The 26,399-nt window shown below is 37.1% G+C and overlaps 1 protein-coding gene across 2 annotated transcripts in view; it reads left to right on the forward strand.

Annotated features, from left to right (window-relative positions):
• The window catches only part of HEATR5B (HEAT repeat containing 5B), a 118,433-nt gene that overhangs the window by 19,828 nt on the left and 72,206 nt on the right, over window positions 1–26,399 (forward strand). For both annotated transcript variants that reach the window (XR_002342772.2, XM_003481246.5), the window contains exons 9-20: window positions 1,442–1,597; window positions 2,084–2,334; window positions 4,370–4,481; window positions 6,023–6,175; window positions 7,464–7,563; window positions 8,076–8,185; window positions 9,045–9,208; window positions 10,903–11,078; window positions 14,476–14,581; window positions 16,066–16,256; window positions 20,099–20,258; window positions 23,605–23,794. Coding sequence is in view for 1 of the 2 variants with exons in the window: in XM_003481246.5 (XP_003481294.2) it covers window positions 1,442–1,597; window positions 2,084–2,334; window positions 4,370–4,481; window positions 6,023–6,175; window positions 7,464–7,563; window positions 8,076–8,185; window positions 9,045–9,208; window positions 10,903–11,078; window positions 14,476–14,581; window positions 16,066–16,256; window positions 20,099–20,258; window positions 23,605–23,794 (1,869 nt within the window). In the remaining variant the exon portion in view is untranslated. The remainder of the gene's footprint in view (window positions 1–1,441; window positions 1,598–2,083; window positions 2,335–4,369; window positions 4,482–6,022; window positions 6,176–7,463; window positions 7,564–8,075; window positions 8,186–9,044; window positions 9,209–10,902; window positions 11,079–14,475; window positions 14,582–16,065; window positions 16,257–20,098; window positions 20,259–23,604; window positions 23,795–26,399) is intronic.

Raw genomic sequence — 26,399 nt, forward strand, 5'->3', positions numbered from 1 at the left:
TCTTGGGCTGTTCCCACGGCATATGGAGGTTCCCAGGCTAGGGGTCGAATCGGTGCCACAGCCTCCGGCCTACACCAGAGCCACAGCAACTCGGGATCCGAGCCGCGAACCTACACCACAGCTCAGGGCAACACCAAATCCTTACCCCACTGAGCAAGGACAGGGACTGAACCCCCAACCTCATGGTTCCTAGTTGGATTCGTTAACCACTGCGCCACGACGGGAACTCCATAGGCAAACCATATTTTAAATGCATAGGACTAACTGAAATTTAGGAATTGTGAATTAAAGGGTGTTCAAATTAATGATATATTGTTCTTTAGTTATGTTAAAACAGTAATTAGTCCTAGGTTTACAACTTAAAAAATATTTGTACATTAATTCATTGAAAAAATGTCTGAGCGCCAAAAACATTATGCCAAATGGCAGTATTAAAATAGTGAACCACACATACATAGTACCTGTTCAGGGAGCTTACAGTTTAGTAACCAAAAGAGAAAGTTCATGCATTTCCAAGTCCAGAAATATCTAAGAAGAAAAGAGGCATTTACTTTTAGTCCATATTAATCTATTATATTCTAGTATTCTATATTTTATAGCCTGTTAATTTATAATAAATGTAAATAAAATAAAGTTTTACTATCATTTAGGGGTTATTACTGATTTTTAAAATGGTAAAAGCAGAATTAAACACAGTGCTGTATATCTGGAATGACAGGCCAGAATATATTCTTAATTAGTAATTTGACAAGGAACCTTTTGTTGTTTCATAATTAAATATGTTTTAATTCTGCTAGAAGCTAAAAGGTGGGGGAAGGGGCCAGCAAAGTTAATGGAAACTTTGAGGAACATCCCAATAAGAAATTCTAAAGCCACATTCTTTATAGATCTATTTTCTGGTCAGTAGTTTGACAGCAATGCTGCCGATGCATTGCAGCTCTTGAAATAGCAGTGTTAACAATAATGTAATAATAGCTGCTGATGTTTACTGAGTGTGTATCGGTGGGAGCATTGTGTTAAATTCTTTATGAGAATTGACTTCTTTATTTTTGAGGCTTTGATTTGTATTTCCCTGATTATTAGAGATGTTAAGCATACAAACAGAGTTCTTAACAGTCAGGTGTTAGCTGGTATAATTTAAAAACATAAGTTGTGTAGATCAAAACACTTATATCATGGAGCTCCCACTGTGGTGCACCAGGATTGGTGGCATGGTGGGAGCAGTAGGACACAAGTTGGATCCCTGGCCTGGCACAGTGGGTTAAGGATCTGGTGTTGCTGCCTACAGTAGCTTTGGCTTAGGTTGGGACTGTGGCTCGGATCTGATGCCTGGCCTGAGAGCTCCATATGCTGTGGGGCGGCCAAAACAAAACAAAACAAAACAAAAAAACAAACCACAATTTAATTTACCCACATTAAATACATGATTTTGCGTTTCCAGAAGCGGTGGTGAATGACACTAGTGGTGAAAACAAATCTGGAGCAGCAGACATCGCAGCAAGCCAGCATGTAATGGTCTGTGCCCTGCAGGAGCTCGGGAGCCTGGTGCAGAGCCTAAATGCCACTGCGTCCCCTCTTATTCAGGAAGCATCTATAGGTAGGAAAGTCACTTATATGCTGGAATATTTTTTCATTATTTTTTAAAAGTTATAGGTGTGATTAGTATTTAACTCCTGACTGGTTACTTGTCGTAATTAGCAGTTTAGATAATTTGTTAAAAGTTGGGCTCCATTTAGGATTCACTGTGATAGTGCATCTTGAGTTAAATATTGAAATAAAGTTTTAAAAGACATCAAAAACTGTTATGGTAGTTTTGTTTCTAATAATTGGCTAAGATTTATTTAATACTTTTACATCAATGTTTATATTTTATTGGATATAATCGTACTATGTTCTTTGTAGAAAATGTTCCTTTAAAATATTTGCTGTTTTATGAGTTGATATATACATTTTTTGGCACAGTTCTGAAAGTGTAAAAACTCCCAACAATTATGATTTTAATTATTGTGTTACACGTAGTCTTTTAACTCATGAAATGGTGTGACTTCATTAAAGACTTATTTTTTGAATATTTCTTTTTTAGGCCTTTTGGAGACTGTGACTTCAGTGCTTCTTCACCCAAGCATGGCAGCTCGACTTGCTGCTGCGTGGTGTTTGCGCTGTGTGGCTGTGGCATTGCCTTTCCAGTTAACACCATTTCTAGACAAGTGTGCAGAACGGCTCAACAACTTGAAAACTTCACCAGAAGCTGTTAGTGGGTACAGTTTTGCAATGGCTGCTTTGTTAGGTGGAGTTCATCAGTGTCCTTTGGGCATTCCTCATGCCAAGGGAAAGGTATGGCAGATGTCCCAGCATCATTAAGTGCTATCACATGGGCTTCAGTCTTTACTGGAACATTTTCTGTTTTATATTGAACTGGATGATCAAATGACAACAGTTTTACTCTGATAATAAACGAGATAGTATTTTGCTTATATGTAGTTGATAGACCCTGGAGTTCCTGTCGTGGTGCAGTGGTTAACGAATCCGACTAGGAACCATGAGGTTGCGGGTTCGGTCCCTGCCCTTGCTCAGTGGGTTAACGATCTGGCGTTGCCGTGAGCTGTGGTGTAGGTCGCAGACGCAGCTCGGATCCCGCGTTGCTATGGCTCTGGTATAGGCTGGCAGCTACAGCTCCGATTTGACCCCTAGCCTGGGAACCTCCACATGCCGCGGGAGCGGCCCAAGAAATGGCAAAAAGACAAAAAAAAAAAAGACCCTAATTAGATTTTGATATTTAATTCTGATTCAGGAATAATAGGTTTTGTCTGGGTATAGTATCATTTTATAATTTATTTTAGAGAGAAAAAAAATCCCTTATAGTAATTCTTCAGAAATCAGCTTTTCTTTGGGGTTTTAGAAATAAAAACCACATTGCTGTATTTAAAATGTCAGGAGAATGTGCTATGGCCATAGTTAGCATTTTGATAAATGAAGTTGAATGATTTTCATGAATCAGTTACCTTTCTTTAACTTTCTTTCTACCACACCTTATACTACTATTATGGTTTCCTTTTTTAAAATATTAAGAATTTATTTAAATTGCAATTTTACGTAGGCAGATTGGGGCTAGATTTTTTAATTCTTATTTTTTCAGGGCTACTAGGCCCATGTTCATTCATTCCTGTGAATTCCATAGCTGCTACTCAGATCTTTTTCCCTCTCCCTTTGTCATATGATTACCTCCTCACCGATTATCCTTTTTGGAGTCTTTTTCTCCCATCTCTCCCATACAACTTTCATATTTTATATTTGTGCAGAGAACCGTAGAAACTACCCACTGACCAGAGAATAAAATATAATCACCTCTGTCTGCTAAACTGGTATCTTCATAATTTGTCTTCATTTTGCCCTTTCATTCTGATTTCCCACCACTCTAGTCAGACTAGTCATCTTGTTTTCTTCCCATGCTTTTTTCACTCTCCATGCCTTTTCTCATGCTAATCTCTATCCATTAGAATTTCATCCTTCTTCTTATTTACCTGTACCAAACTTAGCTTTTTGTTTAGAGGCTCAACTCAATTTCTCTCTCTCTCATGAAATCTCTTCAAAGCTACTCAGTCGCTGATAGTCTGTGATAGCCTTTCTCATTGCTGACCACTACCTGTGTACTCTTACCGTTTGATTATGTGTTCCTTGTTACTTCCCATTTTTCCTGTATCTTTCCTCTCTAAGCACCGTAAGATTATCTTAATGGCAGATGTATAATGAGTTCAACAAATCTTTAAATATAGGATAACAGTTTCACATGGACCAGTGCTGTTCTGAGTGCTTTGCTGTGTTAAATCCTCACAAGAGTAAGGTTGGCACTCCTGTTAGTTTTACTCCTATCATCTTAGCAATGAGGGAAATGAGGCAGGGAGATTAAGTTGTCCTAAGTTAGAAGGCTGGGAAATGACAACGCTGGTATATGAACCTAGATATGCTGGCTTTAGAACTCAGTCTTTTTTTTTTTTTTTTTAATGACTGCATCCCCAGCATATGGAAGTTCCTGGGCCAGGGGTTGAATTTGAGCCAGAGCTGCAGGCAACAATGGATCCTTTAACCGTGCCTCCACAGCCATCCAAGACACTGCAGTTGGATTCTTAACCCACTGTGCCACAATGGGAACTCCTTTAGAACTCACTCTTAGCCGCTGTGCTGTTCTGGGTCTTCTGAGTCAGCAGTGCAGTCAGGATTATCTAGGTCTTAATGTTTCCTCTTTATAAACATGTTAATACCAACAAAAAAAGGGACAACTTCTTTTTAAATAAAATACTAGCTGTGTATTTTCTTATTTGATTTTGTTAACTTACATAAATTAAAATCTAATTCTTAACTTCTCTTGTAGATGGTAGTTAGTATTGCTGAAGATCTCTTACGAACCGCTGCCCAAAATAGCAGACTGTCTTTACAGCGCACTCAAGCTGGATGGCTCTTACTTGGAGCACTTATGACTTTAGGTATAATTATACTTAAGTAGGATTTTGTCTTGTTCTGTAACTATCAGGATATCGTCGAGAAAATTTAAAAGTATTGAACTTCACATTCTAGACTTCGAATGAGGTTGTAAAGTAGTAAAGATTTTTTTTTCATTATTTGGTACCAGATTTTTCTTTTTGATTATTTCTGCTTAAGTATATTTAATGGAAAAAGTGTTAGCAAAGTTTGACCTTTACTATTAGAATAACTGTGGTCTAACAGATTAGTATTAATTGAAAGAAACAAGAGTATGGGGCATATTCCATGCCCAAAGTGAAGACCAGTGACATGATTTTCGTAAGGTGATAAAGTCACACTTAAATGGCATTGTTGGTACTGCTTCCTTGGGATTATCCTTATGCGTTTTACTTTCCTAAGTGCTATGAAAAACCTGAGATTCAGGCAAAGGTTAGCACTGCACATTGAACAGAAATATATGTTTTTGTGATAAGGTGTGTATACCTTTTTCACATGTTTGATTTCTACCATAAAAAAATACATGTGTGTACTTGCTGTTTTAAGCCTTTTGGGAATTATACCTTCACCTTATTTTCTGAAGAAAGTAAAAAGAGATAACTCTTTTCCAGAAATTTATGTTAAGTAAAATGGTATGTTAAATGAATTCCTTAGCAATGTAAATATAGGTTCCTGGCTCTAAATGCAGTACTCCATAAAATTAAATTAACCATTTTATAATTGTACTTAAAATGGAGGAATATATATATATATGTTGGGGGCGAGTGGATATTTATGTTTATAAATATGTATTTATGGAAAGATGTAAATATGTCCTAGATGGGAGTTCCCTTCGTGGCTCAGTGGTTAACGAACCCAACTAGGATCCACGAGGATGCAGGTTCGATCCCTGGCCTCGCTCATTGGGTTAAGGATCCAGCGTTGCCATTAGCTGTGGTGCAGCCCTAAAAAAACAAATTAAAAAAAAATGTCCCAGATGTATTTTATCATTGATGGTATGTAATCTACCGTTCTGGATATATTTGGATAATTTCTTTTGGATGACTTTTTGGGGATTTATTTTGTGTTTGGATGCATATTGATACTTTTTAGGTGAGTTTTATTATGTTTTAATCGATATATGTTTTACTTCCTGAATAGGAGACATTTTGAAAATGTTAGTATTAGAGATAAAGTGAAATGATAGATATCATCATTAAAGCTTGTTTGGGGCTCTTTTCTTTCTTTCTTTTTATGGCCATACCTGCAGCATATGGAAGTTCCCAGGCTAGGGGTCAAATTAGAGCTGTAGCTGCCAGCCTACACCACAACCACCAAAATGCCAGATCCCAGCCCCTTCTGTGAACTACACCACAGCTTGTGGCAACACTAGATCTTTAACCCACTGAGTGAGGCCAGGGATCGAGCTTGCATCCTCACAGAGACAACATCAAGTCCTTAATCCAGTGAGCCACAGTGGGAACTCCTAGGGCTCTTTTCCTCTACTTTCATTTGTAATGTATGTTTTATAGATGCATGACTTTGTATTTTTGTTTTTTTTTGTTAGGACCATCTGTCGTTCGTTATCATCTGCCCAAGATGTTGTTATTGTGGCGAAATGTTTTTCCTCGTTCTTTAAAGGAGTTGGAGGCTGAGAAAGCCCGAGGCGATTCATTTACCTGGCAGGTAACATTGGAAGGTCGTGCTGGAGCTTTATGTGGTAAGAACTAAAAAGATTGCACTTTTAGAATATTATTTTGTAAGTAAAATATTTGTGAAGTGAAAGAAAATCACTACTGCAAATTTTTATTTTAATATATAATGATGAATTTGTCAACTTTTAGATTTAGAAAGAAATTTTATAAACAATCTATACCAGTTTACTAATTTTGTAATAAAAATGAAGCTGGGACTCTGAAAAGGAGGTTAGAGTTAGTGATCAAACAGGAACTAGAGACCCAGTCTTTTAATTCCTGGTTATTGTGGTCTTCCACCTGAGGAAACACTAGATCACTATAAAAATAAGGCCTGGTGCCTATTTAAAGGAAAAAGAAACTATGGATTAACAAGGTTATTGAGTTCACAGTTAGTCTTTTCATTTTGGACAAATAGCTATTTTTCTCCTATCATTATTGAATTTGCAAAAGTAGATACATTTTTTTGAGATACCAGCGTTTTATTTTATTTTATTTCCTTAGGGCCACGCTTGTGGCATATGGAAGTTCCCAGGCTAGGAGCTGCAGCTGCTAGCCTACACCACAGCCATAGCAACACCAGATCTGAGCCGCATCTGCAACCTATACTGCAGCTCACAGCAATGCCAGATCCTTAACCCAGTGAGCAAGGCCAGGGATTTAACCCACATCCTCATGGATACTAGTAGGATTCTTAACCTGTGATTCACAATGGGAACTCTGAGATAGCAGCATTTTGAAAAGTATGAGATAAAGTTTTTGTTTGGGAGTCAGCAGCTTAATAGGAAAAACTCAAGTTTTATTTTGTTTGTGAACTAGAGTTACACTAAAAGACCCTCTCCTTTTTTGCTATATCTAAGGGTGAAAAGTGCTTTTTTTTCCAAACTGAGGGAGACAGATGTACACTTAACCATAAGGGCACCAAGGCAAACTGTTAGTTTTTTTACCCCACACATCTAAGCGCTGTCTTAGTCTTAGATCTACTGCTGAAGAGCTGATAGATGTTCCTTCTCACTGGATTCATTATGCTTATTTTTTCTGTTCTGCAACAGCTTTCTTTGTGGCCATGTGAATTCTCTGTCACAGAAATCTCCCTAGTAGATATATCTTCCCTCCCTCCTTTGCTGTCCACTCTTATTCTTTATTTATGACTTGTATCTAGAATTGCAATTGGTTCTTCTTTTGGTTTGGCCTGGGTTTAGAACCTTACATTTTGTAACAACTAAAAACGTAGGTAGCTTTTATGTAAGTTATTAAATTTATTCACCCTCACAAAAGCTGCTTCAAATCTGTCCTTTTTAAATTTTTATCTAGCAATGAGAAGTTTTGTTGCACATTGTCCTGAACTCCTAACAGAAGATGTGATTAGAAAATTGATGACCCCTATTGAATGTGCCATGACTATGATGTCACAGTAAGTAAGCAGTTATGATATGTTAACATCCAATTTTGTATATTTATAAATAGCAGTCTTTTGTGCTTCCCTTTAATATCATAGAGGAAACATAAAACTTTATGTGTGTGAAATGACTTTATAAATTGCAGTAGGAGTTCCTGCTGTGGTGCAGTGGGTTAAGAATTCAACTGCAGTGGCTCTGGTTGCTGTAGAGGTCCTGGTTCGATCCCTGGCCCCAGCACAGTGGATTAAAGGATCTAGCATTGCCCCAGCTGTGGTGTAAGTGACAGCTGCAGCTCTGATTCAGTTCCTGACCCAGGAACTTCAATGTACTGTGGGTGGGGCCATTAAAAAAAATTGTAGTAGTGGTGTGGATTGAAACAAAATTGTATTTTATAGTGTCTGTGAGTAATAGAAAGATCACAACATAAACTGAAAGGAAAATGTAAAACTTTGTACAATGTTGTTGGAAAAAAGTGTAATGGCTATTCTGGTAAACTGGTACTCACTATATACTTTTGATATTTTAGCATTCCATCTGTAATTAAAACCCATGGAGCTCATCTGAAAGCTAGTGCTGCAATGGTCCGATTAAGACTTTATGATATCTTAGCTTTGTTACCTCCAAAAACTTATGAAGGTAAATAAAATTTGTGGATGTCTAATAAAAATTCTTCAACATACCTTTCTAGTTCTTCACAATATCAGAGTTCTGACAGTGGCTTTCTCACTGACTCATTGTATAAAGGCAGGCCACAATTTTCCTTTTCTTTGAATGGAGGAACTAATACTTGTTGAGCACTACTGTGTTCCAGGTCCCATTCCAAGCCCTTTACATGTATTAGCATCTTTGATTCTAACCACAACCTTATGAGGCTAAAATTCAGCTCTGTATGAAGATGAAGAATCTTGGGTACTTAGAGATAATGTAACTTGCACAAGTCTGAGAGGTAGTAAGTGGCAGAGCTTGGATTCAAACCTAGATGGTTCATCTTTAAAGTCTGTGCTTTTAATGACTATCTTGTTAGGATATAGCCAATAATTTAGGAATCTGGGGGGAGAATAGTAATAATATACTTTTGCAGAAATCAAATATTATATAAAATGTTAACATTAAAATAAATCATTGATTTGTTTCCATTGCAACCATGCTCAAGAATTTTGATGTAGTCTGGTTCAGTGTTTGCAAATTTTTGGATAATTAACAGTAAATACTAATCATATCATATTTAATATATTTAAAATAAAGAATATTTACTTGAGTTTTTAATTGTTTTTAATAATTTGGGCTAAAAGGCCTAATAGAATAACAAAAAAGAATTGCCAGTATTGTATATTAAAACAAGTATTAAAATGTTAAAATACTGATTTGTTTAAAAAAGAAAAGAGGGATTTAATTATTTTATTCCTGTTGAACATATTGCTACTCTTTGTGGGGAATGATTGTCATTTTCATAAAAAGTATTCTTTTTAATCTGATCTGAATCTCTGTTTTTTAGGATCTTTCAATGCACTTCTTAGAGAACTGGTAGCAGAATTCACTTTGACTGACAACTCAGCCAATACAACTACTTCGCTGCTCAGATCCCTCTGCCACTATGATGATAGCGTTCTTCTTGGTTCCTGGCTTCAAGAAACTGATCATAAGTCAATTGAAGACCAGGTAGGAGACCATACAGTGAAATGAAATACTAGCTTGATCAAATCAATGGTACTATTACACGTTGTCATTTTTTTAAAATTATTTTTTCTTTTTTGGATATAACCATGGCATATGGAAGTTCCCGGTTTAGGGACTGAATCCAAGCCTCAGCTGCAACTTACACCACAACTGCGGCAATGCCAGATCCTTAACCCACTGTACCAGGCCAGGGATTGAACTCTAGCTGCTGCAGAGACAACACCAGATCCTTAACCTACTGTGCCAAAGCAGGAACTCCTACGCATTGTCATTTAGAAAGAAAATATTGTAGACTACAGTTTAATTTTCATTAAGCCTTCTTAGAAATTTAAATATACCTTCCTACTAATGTATAAATAATGAAAAAATGGCAAGCGGCAATAGTTAGGGTTTGGCGAATTGTCTTTATTTAATATTATTTGTATTTAGGTCCCCTGTGGTTGCTGTGGCAAGGATCAGTTTTGACTGGCTTTTGGGCTGTTAGTGCCTGGTTTTGGTTTAGCTTGTTTTGTGACAGATTAAAGAGGAATAGGATTTAGTAGGTTGAAGATTTAGAACCTTTTTTGCCCACTGAAAACCTTATTTCTTTATTTTTAATTTTTTAAATGATTTTTATTTTTTCCATTGTAGGTGGTTTACAGTGTTTTGTCAATTTTCTACTGTACAGCAAGGTTACCCAGTTACACACATATATATATATACATACTTTTTCTCACATTACATGCTCCATAATTAGTGACTAGATATAGTTTCCAGTGCTGTACAGCAGAGAAAACCTTATTTCTTACGCATTTTTTATTTTTTTAAATTTATTTTATTTTTTGTTTTCTCTAGGGTTATACCCATGGCATATGGAGGTTCCCAGGCTAGGGATCTAATTGGAGCTGTGGCCGCTGGCCCATGCCAGAGCCACAGCAACATGGGATCCGAGCCGCTTCTGCAACCTACACCACAGCTCATGGTAACGCCGGATCCTTAACCCACTGAGTGAGGCCAGGGATCGAACCTGCAACCTCATGGTTCTTAGTCAGATTCATTAACCACTGAGCCACGATGGGAACTCCTATGCACTTTTGAAAGAGTTACTAAAGGCCTCTTTTAAAAATTTTTTGTGGGTTTAAGTTACTACTGGTATTATTTTGCTTACACATTTTAGGGTGTGTACCATAAAAATGAAGAAGACTTTTTTTAAAATATGTGAAGTATTGTGACTTTTTTAAATGAGCAAAGTATATTTTTATCTATTTAAAAATTTTCAGATACAATCATTCTGCTCTTTTTTTTTTTTTTTTTTTTTTTTTTTGTCTTTATGCTATTTCTTGGGCCGCTCCCGCGGCATATGGAGGTTCCCAGGCTAGGGGTCGAATCGGAGTGTAGCCACCGGCCTACACCAGAGCCACAGCAACGTGAATCGCGGAATCCGAGCCGTGTCTGCAACCTACACCTCAGCTCATGGCAACGCCGGATCGTTAACCCACTGAGCAAGCGCAGGGACCGAACCCGCAACCTCATGGTTCCTAGTTGGATTCGTTAACCACTGCGCCATGACGGGAACTCCCATTCTGCTCTTTTATTGTTACCTTTTCTCTCTCCTCCAATGTTTTATTTTTCATGCCCAGTACTTGGTAAGTGAATTTCCCAAATTAGATTTTGAATGATTTTTATGTCCTTTGCAGCTCCAGCCAAACAGTGCATCTGGAAGTGGGGCTCTGGAGCATGATCCATCTTCCATTTATTTACGAATACCTGCTGGAGAAGCTGTGCCTGGGCCTCTTCCTCTTGGAGTTTCAGTCATTGATGCCTCTGTGGCTCTTTTTGGTGTAGTGTTTCCTCATGTTTCTTATAAACACCGGTTAGTATAAAGTCAATCAGGTAATTTTAGTTAAATGTAAATGATTTTGAAGCAGATTTTCCTAATCCAGTTAACAATGCAATAAGAAGAACTATTATTTAAACAATAGCCTTATATACATAATAACATAAGTGGCACATAATAAAAAAATTGCATGTAAACTCCGCATAATTTGAAACTGTTTTTAAGATTTGACCCCTTGCACTTGCATCTGATATTCACCATATTGTGAACTTGGTCTTATAACAAAGTTTTCATTATAACAGTTAGTTAGCCAGTTTATAAGTAGGTTTGCCTATGTCTTTAATTAGTGACATCAGTTTTCCAAGTCTTTTGTTTTTGTTACTGAGGAAGTAAATGGATGAGAAGTTTATTCTCTAGTAACACTGTCAGATAAAATCTGGAACTTGGAACACTAAAGTAACTGATTATTTTTGCAGTAGTAGCAGTTTATTTGCCATACTTTATGTCCACACACACTGTAAGCTTAGTAGACATTTTATATATTTATGGTAAAAGTAAAAATGAATTAATGCAAGATCACAGATAGATCAAGTTTTATAAACTGCTTTGAAAATGTTGTAGTTGTATAGAAAAGATAACATCTTGAAATGTGTAGGTTACATTTTTAATTGCTTTTTTTTGGTCTTTTTTTTTTTGCCTTTTCTAGGGCTGCTCCTTTGGCACACAGAGGTTCCCAGGCTAGGGGTCTAATCGAAGCTGTAGCTGCTGGCCTACACCAGAGCCATGGCAACTCGGGGTCCGAGCGGTGTCTGCGACCTACATCACAACTCATGGCAACGCCAGATCCTTAACCCACTGAGCGAGGCCAGGGATTGAACCCGCAACCTCATGGTTCCTAGTCCGATTCATTAACCACAGCCACGATGGGAACTCCTTTAATTGCTTTTTAATTTGAGGGGAAAGTTTTAAATATTTAACTTTACTGAGATATCTTTAAAAAACATTTGGTTGCCACATAAATATTAAAGATTGTTAAAGATGAAAGAATCTTATAAAGTATCTACTTCAATATCCTTGTTTTAAATCTCAGGAAATCTAGGTCTAAGAGTTTGCTGTTTCAAAATAATACAGCCAGTTATGAGACCTGTAACTAGAATCCAGGATTATCTTAACTTTATTAAATGACTTTTGTAGAACAAGACAAATTAAAAATAAATTCTATTAAAATATAATATATATTGGTGTTCCTGTCGTGGCGTAGTGGAAACAAATCCAGCTAGGAACCATGAGGTCACAGGTTTTGTCCCTGGCCTTGCTCAGTGGGTTAAGGATCTGGCATTGCTATATGTGTATATATTATGTATAACATAAATATGCAGGGATGGAAAAATCAGTGAACAATTTATGAAAAGTTGATAGGCTGGAGTACATTTCACAGAGACCATGTTTTGATAATAGAAAATGCTCATTGTACAATGTCAAATGAAGGTAAGAGGCAAGAATTGTTCCCAGTTGGTTTGGGTGTTTTTGTTTGTTTGTTTGTTTTTTGAGGGTGTGGTGCTGCACTTGGAGCACACAAAATTTCCCAGGCCGGGGATCGGGGATCGAACCTGCACCATAGAAATAACCAGAGTTGCAGCAGTGACTGCTAGCTCCCTAATCCACTGAGCCACCAGGGAACTCTTCCAGTTGAGATATTTTAAAATATGTAAAAATGTTCAATGGTTGTTTCTAGGTGGTAACTTTTTGTTAGTATTTTTCTTTTTTTTTTTTTTTTTCTTTTTCTGCTTTTTAGGGCTGCACCTGTGGCATATGGACGTTCCCAGGCTAGGGGTTGAATTGGAGCTACATCTGCTGGCCTATACCACAGCCACAGCAACGTGGGATCCAAGCTGCATCTTTAACCTACACCACAGTTCACAGCAATGCCAGATCCTTAACTCACTGAGCAAGGCCAGGGATGGAATCTGTGTCCTCATGGATGCTAGTCAGATTTGTTTCCGCTGAGCCATGATGGGAACTCCTCCCACTATTTTTCAAATTAAAAGAAATACATTATTATATAGTAAGGAAAAATTTTTTTAAGTTATGTGTTTGAGGTCAGTTATCCACAAATGATAGTTTAATGGCACTTCAGAGACTGTGTGCTTTTCATGTGTGTGCTGGAAAGCATTGTGAACAATGCCCTGCTTCTTCACCATCGATATGGGTCTGTGTCAGGGTAGATGTACAGGTGTCCACTTCAACGCCAGGTACCCCTAACTGGAGTTCCTGCTGGAGACTAGATGATTTCTTCATATGTGATTTTTGAAGAATTCTTTGACGTGAAACCTATGGCCTATTATAAACTGAGTTTAAATCCTTACATTGGCCTCAGGGAGGTTTTGATATCTTATTTTAGGTCATAGTTATCTTAGTACTAAATCCTATTTCCCTGGGTTCCTTTGCCCCACTCCTTTTCTTTTTAGAAGAATCTGATATGACTGCATTCTCTTTAATCAGCATAATCTCAAATGTCTGTGGGTTTTTGGTCTGGTAACTATCTCATTTTATTTATTTATTTTAGGTTAACTATCTCATTTAAAAATTTTGAAATATTCAAAAAAACTAATTCACCTCTGGTTTTTCGCTTTTAACAAAATGACCAAAGCTAAATTAAAAGAAAAAAAAATTCCCAGCTAGCTCAAAGATAGGACATGAGGTACTATTTTTTTCTACGTGAGAGTGGTTTTTTTTTTTTTTTTTTTTTTTTTTTTGTCTTTTGTCTTTTTGTTATTGTTGTTGTTGCTATTTCTTGGGCCGCTCCCGCGGCATATGGAGGTTCCCAGGCTAGGGGTCCAATCAGAGCTGTAGCCACCGCCCTACGCCAGAGCCACAGCAACGCGGGATCCGAGCCGCGTCTGCAACCTACACCACAGCTCACGGCAACGCCGGATCGTTAACCCACTGAGCAAGGGCAGGGACCGAACCCGCAACCTCATGGTTCCTAGTCGGATTCGTTAACCACTGCGCCACGACGGGAACTCCGAGAGTGTTTTTAAGCAGAAAGAAATTATGCCACGTTTTAAAGTTTCCAACTTAAAAATCTTCCGCAGAGATTCACAATTAATGATGATTATTCTATTCAAGAAATCTCCAGCACCTCCTTTTCATGAAGTACTTTGTTGCATACTGGCATTAATGTTGAAGAGCACTGGAATTATGACCTTTTTGTTGCTAATTGGAACTTAATATTAGTTTGTTGTCTGTGCCAGTTGGTAGTTAGATATCCATATATTAATTCAGGAGAATATATGGTTTGGACCAGGGAATGAAATAGAAAAGAGATTAACACAGGGCATTATTGGTTAAACAGCTAGCTTATTCTTATCTCTGTTTTGAGCCATGTTTGAATAAAAAGTTTTGCCAATGTATCTTTATTCTATTGTTACAGATTACAAATGTTGGATCACTTTGCAGAATGTGTTAAACAAGCCAAGGGTGTTCGCCAGCAGGCTGTGCAGCTTAATATCTTTACAGCTGTTCTCAGTGCACTAAAGGTACTTATTTTTAAAACACAGTAAATATTCTGAACTAAGATTGTAGTTAATGCTTTTAATATAGTAACTCAGGCATATCTAGACTGTTATGTTCATATGTATGGCTCTTGATAACTGTACTTTCATATTTATTTAAATTACTGGAAACTTTATATTAGGCTCTTTATAATTAAATAAATATTTTTATATTTTAGTCATGTTAAAATTCATATTTTGACTTGACCTCTCAGATTTTACAAGTGCCAGTATATTCTTTCAGAATTTCCAAACATGCCTGGCAAATGAAACCTGACATTTTATTGAAGGCTAACTAGATAAAGCTTAAGTTTGATTTGTGGTTTAGACCATAAATCAGGAGAGGCTGTGTTTATTATATAGTTGAAGGAATGCTACATTTAGGGATTGCATTTTGGTTTGGCTGCTCAGTAGATTTCTGTCTTGTATAATTCCTTTGACCTTTTTTGAACCTCAGATTTTACAGGTATGAAGTGAAATAACTCTGCCTGTGTCTCAGAGTTCATGCACTGTGCTGGGCAGCTTATAGCCTCTCATGATGTATTTGAAGACTTCATATTATTCAGCATTTAGCTTATTATAAGCTATTACTGATTTAAAATAAAAGAGCAACAAATACAAGTGTTTAAATGGGCGTGAATTAATCACATTTTATAAACATCAGGGAAAAGAGATGTAGGGATTGATTATACAGATAAAGATTGGTACCATTTATACAGTCATTAGTATATGCCCTTTTTAGAGACCAGCAGCTACCAACATCTCAGTTTTTTAAAAAAGGAGTGGGGTAGTCATGGTTTCTCGCAGAGTTGGAAGGCTGGTGGACAACTGTAATATTGCTGTACAGTACACTTTTCTTCATAGATGTGCTCACTAGTGCCTCTGCTATAGTTAGCATTTTCCCTAGACACCATGACGTAGATTTTCGCTCTCAAGTAAGTAATTTAAATTCCAGGGCAGTAAGTGTAGCTAGAACAGAGATATTGCCATTTAATATGATGAATACACTGTATCAGCATTCAGTTACCTCATTTTGTCTTCAGGTATATATTGGATATACTCGTTATAGCATAGTTATCATCTCTGGAATTTTTATATTAATATATCAAAGTTTCATACTCATCAGGCCTTTTCCCTCCTTGGAGTTACAGTGATAAATTTCAATCAGTTAAATAACAGTTGATTTAATAATACAATGTCCTTTATATATGAAAACAATTTTTAATATTTGTCTTTGGACAGAGATACTCTCAGGGATTGTTGGTTTTAGGGCTGATTCAGTTATAACTATGTTATATATCATATAATGAAATCATGCTTATGAAAGTGATTACTGTCTAATAGGTATTGGTTCTAGGCATAGTATATGCATGCAAAAGTTGACTGAAAAAAATAGTATGTGAAGATAAATGTATATTTACAAAGTTTGCTGCCCTGTTTTTTCCTTTTTTCTTTTTTAATAACCATAGGGCTTGGCTGAAAACAAAAGTACCTTAGGACCTGAGGAAGTTCGTAAATCTGCTCTGACACTGGTTATGGGGGCTCTTGACAACCCAAACCCCATCTTACGATGTGCAGCAGGGGAGGCTCTTGGAAGAATGGCTCAGGTGGTTGGAGAAGCAACTTTTATTGCTAGAATGGCCCAATACAGCTTTGACAAGTAAGTGGGTCTCTTTATCAGTAATTACATTTCTCTCATAGCCAAAGATGTCTTTTAAATAATCAGTAATTGTTAACGGGACTAGGTTTTCCACATAGTAGATACTTTCATTGTGGTGCAGGATTCTTTTTCAGTTCTTGAATGTTATGTAATGGAATCAAGAGGATTGTTAATAAGGACTTCTCTCAGTTATGTATACTTTGCTCTGAAGTCCTTTGATCTCTACTCCACCTCCCCATTATTCTTTCTGTTAATTTTTAGTTTTTTGGAATAAGCCATTCTTTTTTCTAACTACTACCAAATTTACATCTCTTAAATTATCCCTGAAATAGGATAAATTAGGTTTTAAGAATTCCTTGGCATATTAATTTAAAAAGGGTGATCTCGGAGTTCCCGTCGTGGCGCAGTGGTTAACGAATCCGACTAGGAACCATGAGGTTGTGGGTTCGGTCCCTGCCCTTGCTCAGTGGGTTAACGATCCGGTGTTGCCGTGAGCTGTGGTGTAGGTTGCAGACGCGGCTCGGATCCCGCGTTGCTGTGGCTCTGGCGTAGGCTGGCAGCTACAGCTCCGATTAGACCCCTAGCCTGGGAACCTCCATATGCCGCGGGAGCAGCCCAAGAAATAGCAACAACAACAACAACAACAACAAAAAAAGACAAAATACAAAAAAAAAAAAAAAAGAAAAGAAAAGAAAAAAAAATAAATAAAAAGGGTGATCTCAGATCTGAATAAGCATGATTAAGATGATAAATGCACTTTTTATTGACGGTTGTTAATCAGGTACTCAGAGAAGGTGAAAACTAGAATGGTCAAGAACAGACACTTGAATTGTGTAAATTATTCATTCTTAACTATTGTGTATTTTGAGTACTAATTATACCAAACTATATAGTAATTATTAACGAGAGAGGGGTTGGGAGAAGCAGTGGTTGTGAAGTAGTGGTTTTGAAGAAGTATTTTCTGAACTCTTGCATATCTAAGAATGGCTGTCCTTATCTTCACACGTGAGTGGCAGTTTGACTGGTTTTAGGATAATGCTCCAGTGTATTGTTTAGCTTGCTGAGGATAACATGAGCAGGCAGAACATAGTTAAAGTATTCCCAGACACTTAATCTTCTACAGGATGACTTTGATTATTTTCTAGCAATAGATTAGCTCTACTTTTTCCAAGTATTTCATCGATCCTGAATTGTTTTTAAGGAAAATTTGTAGCATTGAAATTCTTGTATTAGAAAGGAAGGAAGGACCTTAGGAACTTTGAAAGAGAAAAAGCAAATTGAACCAAAAGTAAGTAGAATAAACCAAATTATAAAGGTAAAAACAGGAGTCAGAGAAAAGAGAAAACAGAAAAACAGTAGAGAAACTCAATGAAACCAAAAGCTGGTTTTTTGAAAAGAGCCATAAAATTGATAAACCTTTCATCTGAATAAATAAAAGAAAGAGACACACATAAAAACACCATATCAGAAATAAAAGAGCTTATCACTGGAGGTTCTAGAGGCATTAAAAGGATAATAAGGAAATACTGTAAGCAGCTTTATGCCCATAGTTTATTTGAGATAGATGAATTCTTTGAAAGACACAAGCTAGTAAAGCTCATGCGAGAAGAAATAGATAATATGAATAACTTGGTATCTATGAAAGAAATTAAATTTACAGTTTAAAACCTGCCCTCGAAGAGAACTCCAAGACCAGATGGCTTCCTGAGTAAATTTAACCAAATATTTAAGGAAGAATAATACCAATTCTAAAATAATAATAATACCAATTCTATTAAGACTCTTCTAGAAAAGTGCACAAGGAGGGAATACTATCCAACTCAGTCCAGCTTGACCCTGACACCAAAACCAAAGACATTGCAAAGAAAGCTTAGTCTTTGTCATGAGCATAAACACAAAAAGTTCAACAAAATGTCAAATCTCACTACATTTTTAAAGGATAATTCTTTACCACCAAGAGGCATTTGTCCCAGGTATACAGATTGATTTAACATTGAAAATCAGTGTAATTCAACATATTAAGAAAATTCGGAAGATATTTCATATGATCATCATATTAGATGCAACAGAAGCATTTTAATAGTATTCAGTATCCATTCATGATAAAAATGCTCAGCACACTAGGAATTTCAGAAGAGAGATCTCGAATCTGATAGTGCATCTACAAAAATCTACAACAAATGTCATACTTAATGAACAAGACTGAATGTTTTCCCTCTAAAACAAGGTAAAGATGTTTGCTTCCTCCACTTCTGTTCAGCAGTGTACTGCCTGTCCTAGGCAACCTTATACTGGATGTGCAATAAAGCAAGCAAGAGAAATGAAAGGGCTTTCCACAGAAAAGAAAATCATGGACTTGGAGAACAGACTTGTGGTTGCCAAGAGGGAGAGGGAGGGAGGGGGATGGATTGGGAGCTTGGGAGTTTGGGGTTAATAGATGCAGAGTATTGCCTTTGGAATGGATTAGCAATGAGATCCTGCTGTGTAGTACTGGAAACTATGTCTAGTCACTTATGACGGAGCATGATAATGGGAGAAGAAAGAATCTGTACATGTATTATGTAACTGGGTCATCATGCTGTGCAATAGAAAATTGACAGAACATTGTAAACCAGCTATAATGGAAAAAAATTGTTATATAAACTTAAAGAAAATAGAAAAAAGTTACAAATAAAAATGCATTTACTCTCCCTTTTGTATTTATCTATCTACTTTTCTTTACTCTTACTCTTTAAAAAAAAAGGAAGAAGAAATGAAAGGGATACAGATTACAAAGGAAGAAGTAAAACTATCTTTCTTCTAAATGAAATTTGTATGGTGGGAGTTCCTATTGTGGCTCAGCATGTTAGGAACCTGACTAGTATCCATGAGGATGCAGGTTCAATCCCTGGCCTGGCTTAGTGGGTCAAGGATCCTGTGTTGCCTTGAGCTATGGTGTAGGTCACAGACGTGGCTTGGATCTCATGTTGCTGTGGCTTAGGATAGCAGCTGCAGCTGTGATTCGACCCCTAGCCTGGGAACCTCCATATGCCGCAGGTGCAGCCCTAAAATAGCAAAAAAAAAAAAAGAGAAGTTGATATTTTAATATTTTGGATACATTGAATTAAATAAAATTTATTAAAATTAACTTCACCTGTTTCTTTTTTACCTTCTATAATGTGGTGAGTAGAATATTTAAGATGAAATATGTGGCTTATGTTCCTGGACACCTCAGTTCTGTATTATGATTATATGGTGGTTACATACTATATGCAGTTGTCAGAACACATTTTAGTGTACACTTAAAATGGATGCATTTTATTGTATATAAATCCATCTCAGTAAAGCTTACTTTTAGAAATAATACATAATACGTCCTTCTTATATTTTTTAATTCATTAAATATATATTTCACATAGAAAAAAGACTGGCTCATTTTAAAGATGTTCAAGTCATAATTACAGGGAACTTCTTAAATGAAAGTTAAAAGCATTTCCTATAATTCTCTGACTATAAATATCCTTTTTTTATGTATTTTGAAAACCAATTTTAAAAGCTGTTCTTTTATTTAAAAAACCAATGGTAAAAATACATTTCAAATGGCTCTTGTCTTCTCAAGTTGTAGTTCTTTCACATTTTCTCTAAAATTAAGGTAGGCTTTATTCAGTGAGATGTATAACTCTAACCAACCATTTAAAATTAAATCTCTAACTCTTATTAGTGAGTAAAGAAGGAAGTAATCATGATTATAATCTTTTCTGATTTCCAAAATAAATACCTTTTATTGTCTGATTCAGCATAAGCTTGTATTGACATTAAGAAAATAGAGAAAACAATCCCTAAAGCCCCTGACTCTTTTCCAGATTGAAATCAGCTCGAGATGTTGTATCCAGAACTGGCCATTCATTGGCTCTGGGTTGTTTGCATCGTTATGTTGGTGGTATTGGCTCAGGACAACATCTGAAGACCAGTGTCAGCATTTTATTGGCTCTAGCACAGGATGGAACATCCTCTGAAGTACAGGTATGATCTTGATTTTTTATTATGAAATTTAAAAATATTACTTCTAGGGAAAGTATTTGTAAAAACTAGTAGTGATTCTAATGAATTGTTAGGAGAAATATCTTATGGTCTTTTTCTGTCATTTTGTTTTATGAGTATATAACAGGATTTTGTATTTGAACTTAATCCTAAAGTCTCTGTTTTATTCTGAGAATTTAACCCATTCACAACATCCCTTGAAGCATAATTTCTTACTGCCTTTTTTTTTTTTTTTTTTAGAGCCACACACCTGGCATATGGAGGTTCTCAGGCTAAGGGTCGAATCGGAGCTATAGCTGCCTGCGTACGCCACAGCCACAGAAACTTGGGATCCGAGCCACGTCTGCGACTTAGACCACAGCTCGTGGTAACACTGGATTCTTAACCCACTGAGTGAGGCCAGAGATCAAACCCATATCCTCATGGATACTAGTTGGATTTGTTTCCACTGCGCCACAATGGGAACTCCCATAATTTCTTTTTATTGTTTATTACTCTTTGTACATGTTTCCTTTTTTGTGTATTTCCTTACATTTGTTCGTTGATAAAATTTCTTTTAATAACTGTCCTCCTCTCTCTACCTCTATACTCTAACCCGAGTACAGTCATTGGTTATCTTTAATTTCTTTTAATCTTGAATCTTTGAATTTCTTTTCTTCTTTCTCCTTAAATACTTTACACAAAAATAGATACAGTGAGAAGGAAGAGCCTCATGTGAAATATCAAGCTCTTGCCTCTCATTGTAGGTGTATCTGTTTAACACTTCACATTGATACACCTGAAAATATTGAGCATTTGAATTCAGTAACATTCAACTCCTTGCTTCGTATTGGGTATTAGAAATTGGGCAAAGAGACAAGTTTAATTGCCATTACTGCCTGTCATCAGTTTGTTTATAAATGTGTTCTTTCACTGTTAGAAAAGGATGCAAAATCCATCAGAGACTTTTCAGTCTACCTGCAAGCTCAGTTTACCTTTGACTTTTTTTTTTTTTTTTTTTTTTTTTGGTCTTTTTGCCATTTCTTGGGCCGCTCCTGCAGCATATGGAGGTTCCCAGTCTAGGGGTCTAATCGGAGCTGTAGCCGCCAGCCTACACCAGGGCCACAGCAATGCGGGATCCGAGCCGCGTCTGCGACCTACACCACAGCTCACAGTAACGCCGGATCGTTAACCCACTGAGCAAGGCCAGGGATCGAACCCACAACCTCATGGTTCCTAGTCGGATTCATTAACCACTGCACCACGACAGGAACTTCTACCTTTGACTTCTTTTTCTTGGTTGCGCCTGTAGTGAAACTTCCCTGGGCCAGGGATTGAACCTACCCAGCCCAAGCTGCTGCAGCGACAATGCTGGATACTTAACCCGCTATGCTCCAGCGGGAACTCCTGCCTTTGACTTCTTGGTAAAGGTTTCTAGCTGTGTAAGTCCTCAGAGGACTACAAAGATCAAATAATTTTAGAATTCCCTGGTATCCTAGTGGTTAAGGATCTGTCATTGTCACTGCTGTGACACAGGTTCAATCCTTGGTCTGGGGAACTCCTGCATGCCACTAGTGTGGCCAGAAAAAAAAAAAAAAAAAAAAAAAGAAATCAAGTAATCTTGTCTCTTAAGAGGTGCTATGCTGCTTTCTTCTTTTATGTCAAAGAGTAGGTGCTAGTTTTCTTTCCTTTGTCTTCACCTTTTTCTTAGCCCTCTCTTCTTTGCAGTAATGGCAATCAAACTTGTCTCTTTGCCCAATATTTTCAGGCGTATCAGTATGAAGTGTTAAATAGATATACCTACAATGAGAGGCAAGGGCTTCATATTTCACATGGAGGTTCCCAGGCTGGGGGTCCAAAAGGAGCTGTAGCCACCGGCCTACACCACAGCCACAGCAAAGCCAGATCTGAGCCACTTCTATGACATACACCACAGCTCATGACAGCGCCAGATCCTTAACCCCTGAGCAGGGTCAGGGATTGAACCTTTGTGGATACTAGTCAGGTTTGTTACCACTGAGGCACAATGAGAGCTCCCTTTTTTTTCCCAGTTTTCTACTGAACACTTAGTATAAATCCTGGGTGTTTGTTTTTTTAAAAAAAATACTTCTAGAATCTCCTTTGTGCCCTAATTACATTGCCTTAAAAATCCTTATGATAGGAGTTCCTACTGTGGCACAGTGGGTTAAGAATCTGACTGCAGCAGGTCACGTTGTTGCAGAGGAAGGGGTTTGATCCTGGCCTGGCACGTTAGGTTAAAAGGATCTGCCATTGCTGCAGCTGTGGTGAAGATTGCACCTGTGGCTCAGATTCAGTCCCTAGCCTGGGAACTTCTGAGTTCCATATGCTGTGGGTGTGGCCATTAAAAAAAAATCCTTATGAGGAGTTCCCTTCATGGCTTAGTGGGTAAAGGAACATGACTAGGATCCATCAGGATGCAGGTTTGATCCCTGGCCTCGCTCAGGGGGTTAAGGATCCGACATTGCTGTGAGGTGTGGTGTAGGTCACAAATGTGGCTCGGATCTGGCGTGGCTGTGGCTGTGGCTGTGGTCAGCACTACAACTCCAATTATGCCCCTAGCCTGGGAACCTCCATGTGCTATGGGTAGGACCCTAAAAAGACAAAAAAGAAAAAAAAAAAAAAATCCAGAGTTCCTGTCATGGCTCAGAGGAAACAAATCTGACTAGCATCCATAAGAACACAGGTTTCATCCCCGGCCTTGCTCAGTAGGTTAAGGATCTATCGCTGCCGTGAGCTGTGGTGTAGGTCGCAAATGTGGCTAGGGATCCTGCATTGCTGTGGCTGTGGTGTAGGCCAGCAGCTACAGCTCCAATTGGACCCCTAGCCTTGGAACCTCCATATGCTGCAGGTGTGGCCCCCCCTCCAAAAAAAATTCTTATGATAGTTTTATTAAAATACTATAGACCTCTGTAGGTATAGAACATTGGTATTGGTATGGTCATTGTTTTATTTCAGTCTAGTTCTTTAGCAAAACTCCACAATACTGGTGATAAAGATAGATTTAATGTCCATAGCATTCACTAAATCATATGCTTATTACATAAGTCATTCTTTTTTGGAATTGTGAAACACATGTACATTATAATAGAGGAAATGGGTTCATCGTTGCAACTTTTTTTTTTCTGACACTCAAAACCACATTGCAGAGGAACTTTAAACATAGTATTTGTATACCTGTCATTTTGGTTATTGGCCTCTGGTAGCTTACCATTTATTTCTTAATGTATTTTAAAATATTTCCAGATTATTAATTAAAAAATTTAAGTTAAAATGTCAATTCAGTATACTTTATTACTTGCAACTAAAATAAATTTATATTTTATTCCAGACTTGGTCTCTTCATTCACTTGCTTTGATAGTGGATTCCAGTGGCCCAATGTATCGGAGCTATGTGGAGCCAACATTATCTCTAGTTCTTACCTTGCTGTTGACAGTTCCACCTTCACATACAGAAGTTCATCAGTGTTTGGGTAGATGCTTGGGTGCTATAATAACTACTGTTGGCCCTGAACTACAAGGTGAGTAAATTCACTTTAAACTAAAGAACTAGACAGATAATTACTGTCCTTCAGTTTCCTGAATATCACCATCATGGCACCTAAGGAAATCTTATAATAATAATTACTATGTATTGAATGCTAGCATTTTACTCAACACCTGGAATTCTGCTTTTTTACATGTACTATTTTATTTAATCCCTGCAACAAACCTGTGATATGAAAGTGCTTTTCGAAGTTTTGAGCGGAAGAAATGTCTAAGTGAAATGATACTTGGAGCCTCATGACGTCAAAGATGAAAGTAGAGTTCCTTTAGCCTGGAGTGCCATCCATTTGTGTTCATGGACTTTAGCTTCCTTTTTTTTTTTTTTTTTTTAAACGCTAAAGAAGATAATTTTATCTAGTTTTTCTCTGGAGAAGTAAGCTCAGAGAAGATAAGTAACCTGTCTAAAATTACTCAACTAAGGAATAGCAGATGTGTGATTCTAAGGCCCATATTCTTACCATGCACTTCCACTGAGTACTTCTATTAATGGTTAAACAGTCAGGTCAGAAAATTATATGAATACATGCAAAATATATACACCACTTTCAGAGGTTCCCTTTTTTCCCCCAACACTTATTAAAGCTTTCAGTGAGTCAGTCTTTTTATACATATTACCTCATTTAATTCTGACAATTCTGATAGAGATATTTCTCTCCATTTTACAGATTAAATACTGAGGCTGAGATAGGTTAACGTTCCTAGGGTTTTATATATATAGCCAGTGCGTAGTTGCAATTAGGAGGTAAAGCTCAGATAAATTTCCTTTGCCTGTATTCTTGACCACTATGCTACGTGGCCTCCATTAGGACAGATATTTGAAAAAACAAGGAAGTGAAAAAAGAAAAGATCTTAAGGAAGAATGCTAGGAGTATGGGTATTTGCCAAGTGCTTTTTGATATGAGGATGAGGCAGTGTGTATTTCAAACTAGAATATGACTCTTGTGACTCTGTGATTTTCTTGTTTGGTTTCTGTATGTATGTAAAATTATTTTATTTTGCATTGGTAAAAATTTTATAGCACTTATGTTTGGCAATTAAGACATTTTTGTCTAGACAGTATAAATAAAATACTGCAATTTATTTTTCCTAACTATCTATGTAAAAATTGCTATTCATCTTATTAGGAAAATAGAATTTGGCATTATATAATAGATGTGGTATAATTGTTTGAACAGAGAATCAGAGAATGAAGAATCTTCTGGCTCTTTCAAATACAAAAATGGTGGGTTTAAAAGATAGTCTAGTTTATCAGGAGATAAATATATAGCTAGCTAAATCTAAGAGAGATGTATTATCATCATTCATAAACAGTTGTTTTGAAATCATTTCTATGGACTTTGCAAAATTTTTGTGTTCAAAACAATCTGAATAGTGATCAGAAAGATGGTTATTTATTTATCTATCTTAAAAGTGACTTCTTAAAAAATTGTTTTTTTGGCTGCAACTGCAGCTTGCAGAAGTTCCCAGGCCAGGGATCAAACCTGTGCCACAGAAGTGGCAACACTGGATCCTTACCCACTGAGCCCCAAGGAATTCCTCTGTTTTAAATTTCATTGACATGTACTTGACATACAGGATTATATTCATTTCATGTGTACAACTTGATATTTCGACATTTGAATGTATTGTTACCATGTTAAGTCTAGTAACTATGTTACCATATAAAGTTGTTACAGTGTTGTTGATGATATTCCCTATGCTTTGCATTACATCCTTTAAAAAGTGACTTCCTTTTTAAGACTGGCTGTCAAAAAAAAGAACTTTGGGGATGATTTTCTTAAAATGGGGTGGGGGGGTTCCCTTGGGGTGCTATGGGTTAAGGTTCTGGCATTGTCACTGTAGCAGCCTAGGTTGCTGCTGTGGTGAGGTTACAGTCCCTGGCCCAGGAACTTCCACATGCCATGGGTGCAGCCAAAAAAAAAATCTAAATAGGCAGGCTAGGCAAGTTAACTATGGGCTGAGTCTGCTCAGATGCCTTTTGGTGTTTTATTTATTTATTTTTAACAACCAACGAAATAAGAATAATTTTTACATTTTTAAATGGTTATATACATACTTACATAATAGAGTAGATTTTGGCTCATGGCTAGAAAAATAAAAATATTTACTTCTGGCCTTTTAAGGAAGAGTTTGCTGACTCTTGTTCTGTAAGATTTTATTTGCTTTATAAAGAGCTGTCAAAATATAAGGGGAGAAAAAGTAAGGGCATTTCTTAATAGTGAATTGGTTAAGCAATTGCAGTACCTAAGCTAATAATAGAGCAAACATACCGGTTAATGTAAATTCAACATAGTTATTCCTTTTCTTTATTTTTTATTTTTTTATTTTTTATTTTTTTGTCTTTTTGCTATTTCTTTGGGCCGCTCCCGCGGCATATGGAGGTTCCCAGGCTAGGGGTCTAATCGGAGCTGTAGCCGCTGGCCTACACCAGAGCCACAGCAACGCAGGATCCAAGCCGTGTCTGCAACCTACACCACAGCTCACAGCAACGCCAGACCCTTAACCCACTGAGCAAGGCCAGGGATAAAACCCACAACCTCATGGTTCCTAGTCGGATTCGTTAACCGAATCCGATGGTAA

The sequence above is a fragment of the Sus scrofa genome, chromosome 3, assembly GCF_054392235.1.
Source record: "Sus scrofa isolate SSC_HxYL_T2T_F1_AM1 chromosome 3, Sscrofa_HxYL_maternal_Yorkshire_Landrace_v2.0, whole genome shotgun sequence".
NCBI classification, from domain to species: Eukaryota; Metazoa; Chordata; class Mammalia; order Artiodactyla; family Suidae; genus Sus; species Sus scrofa.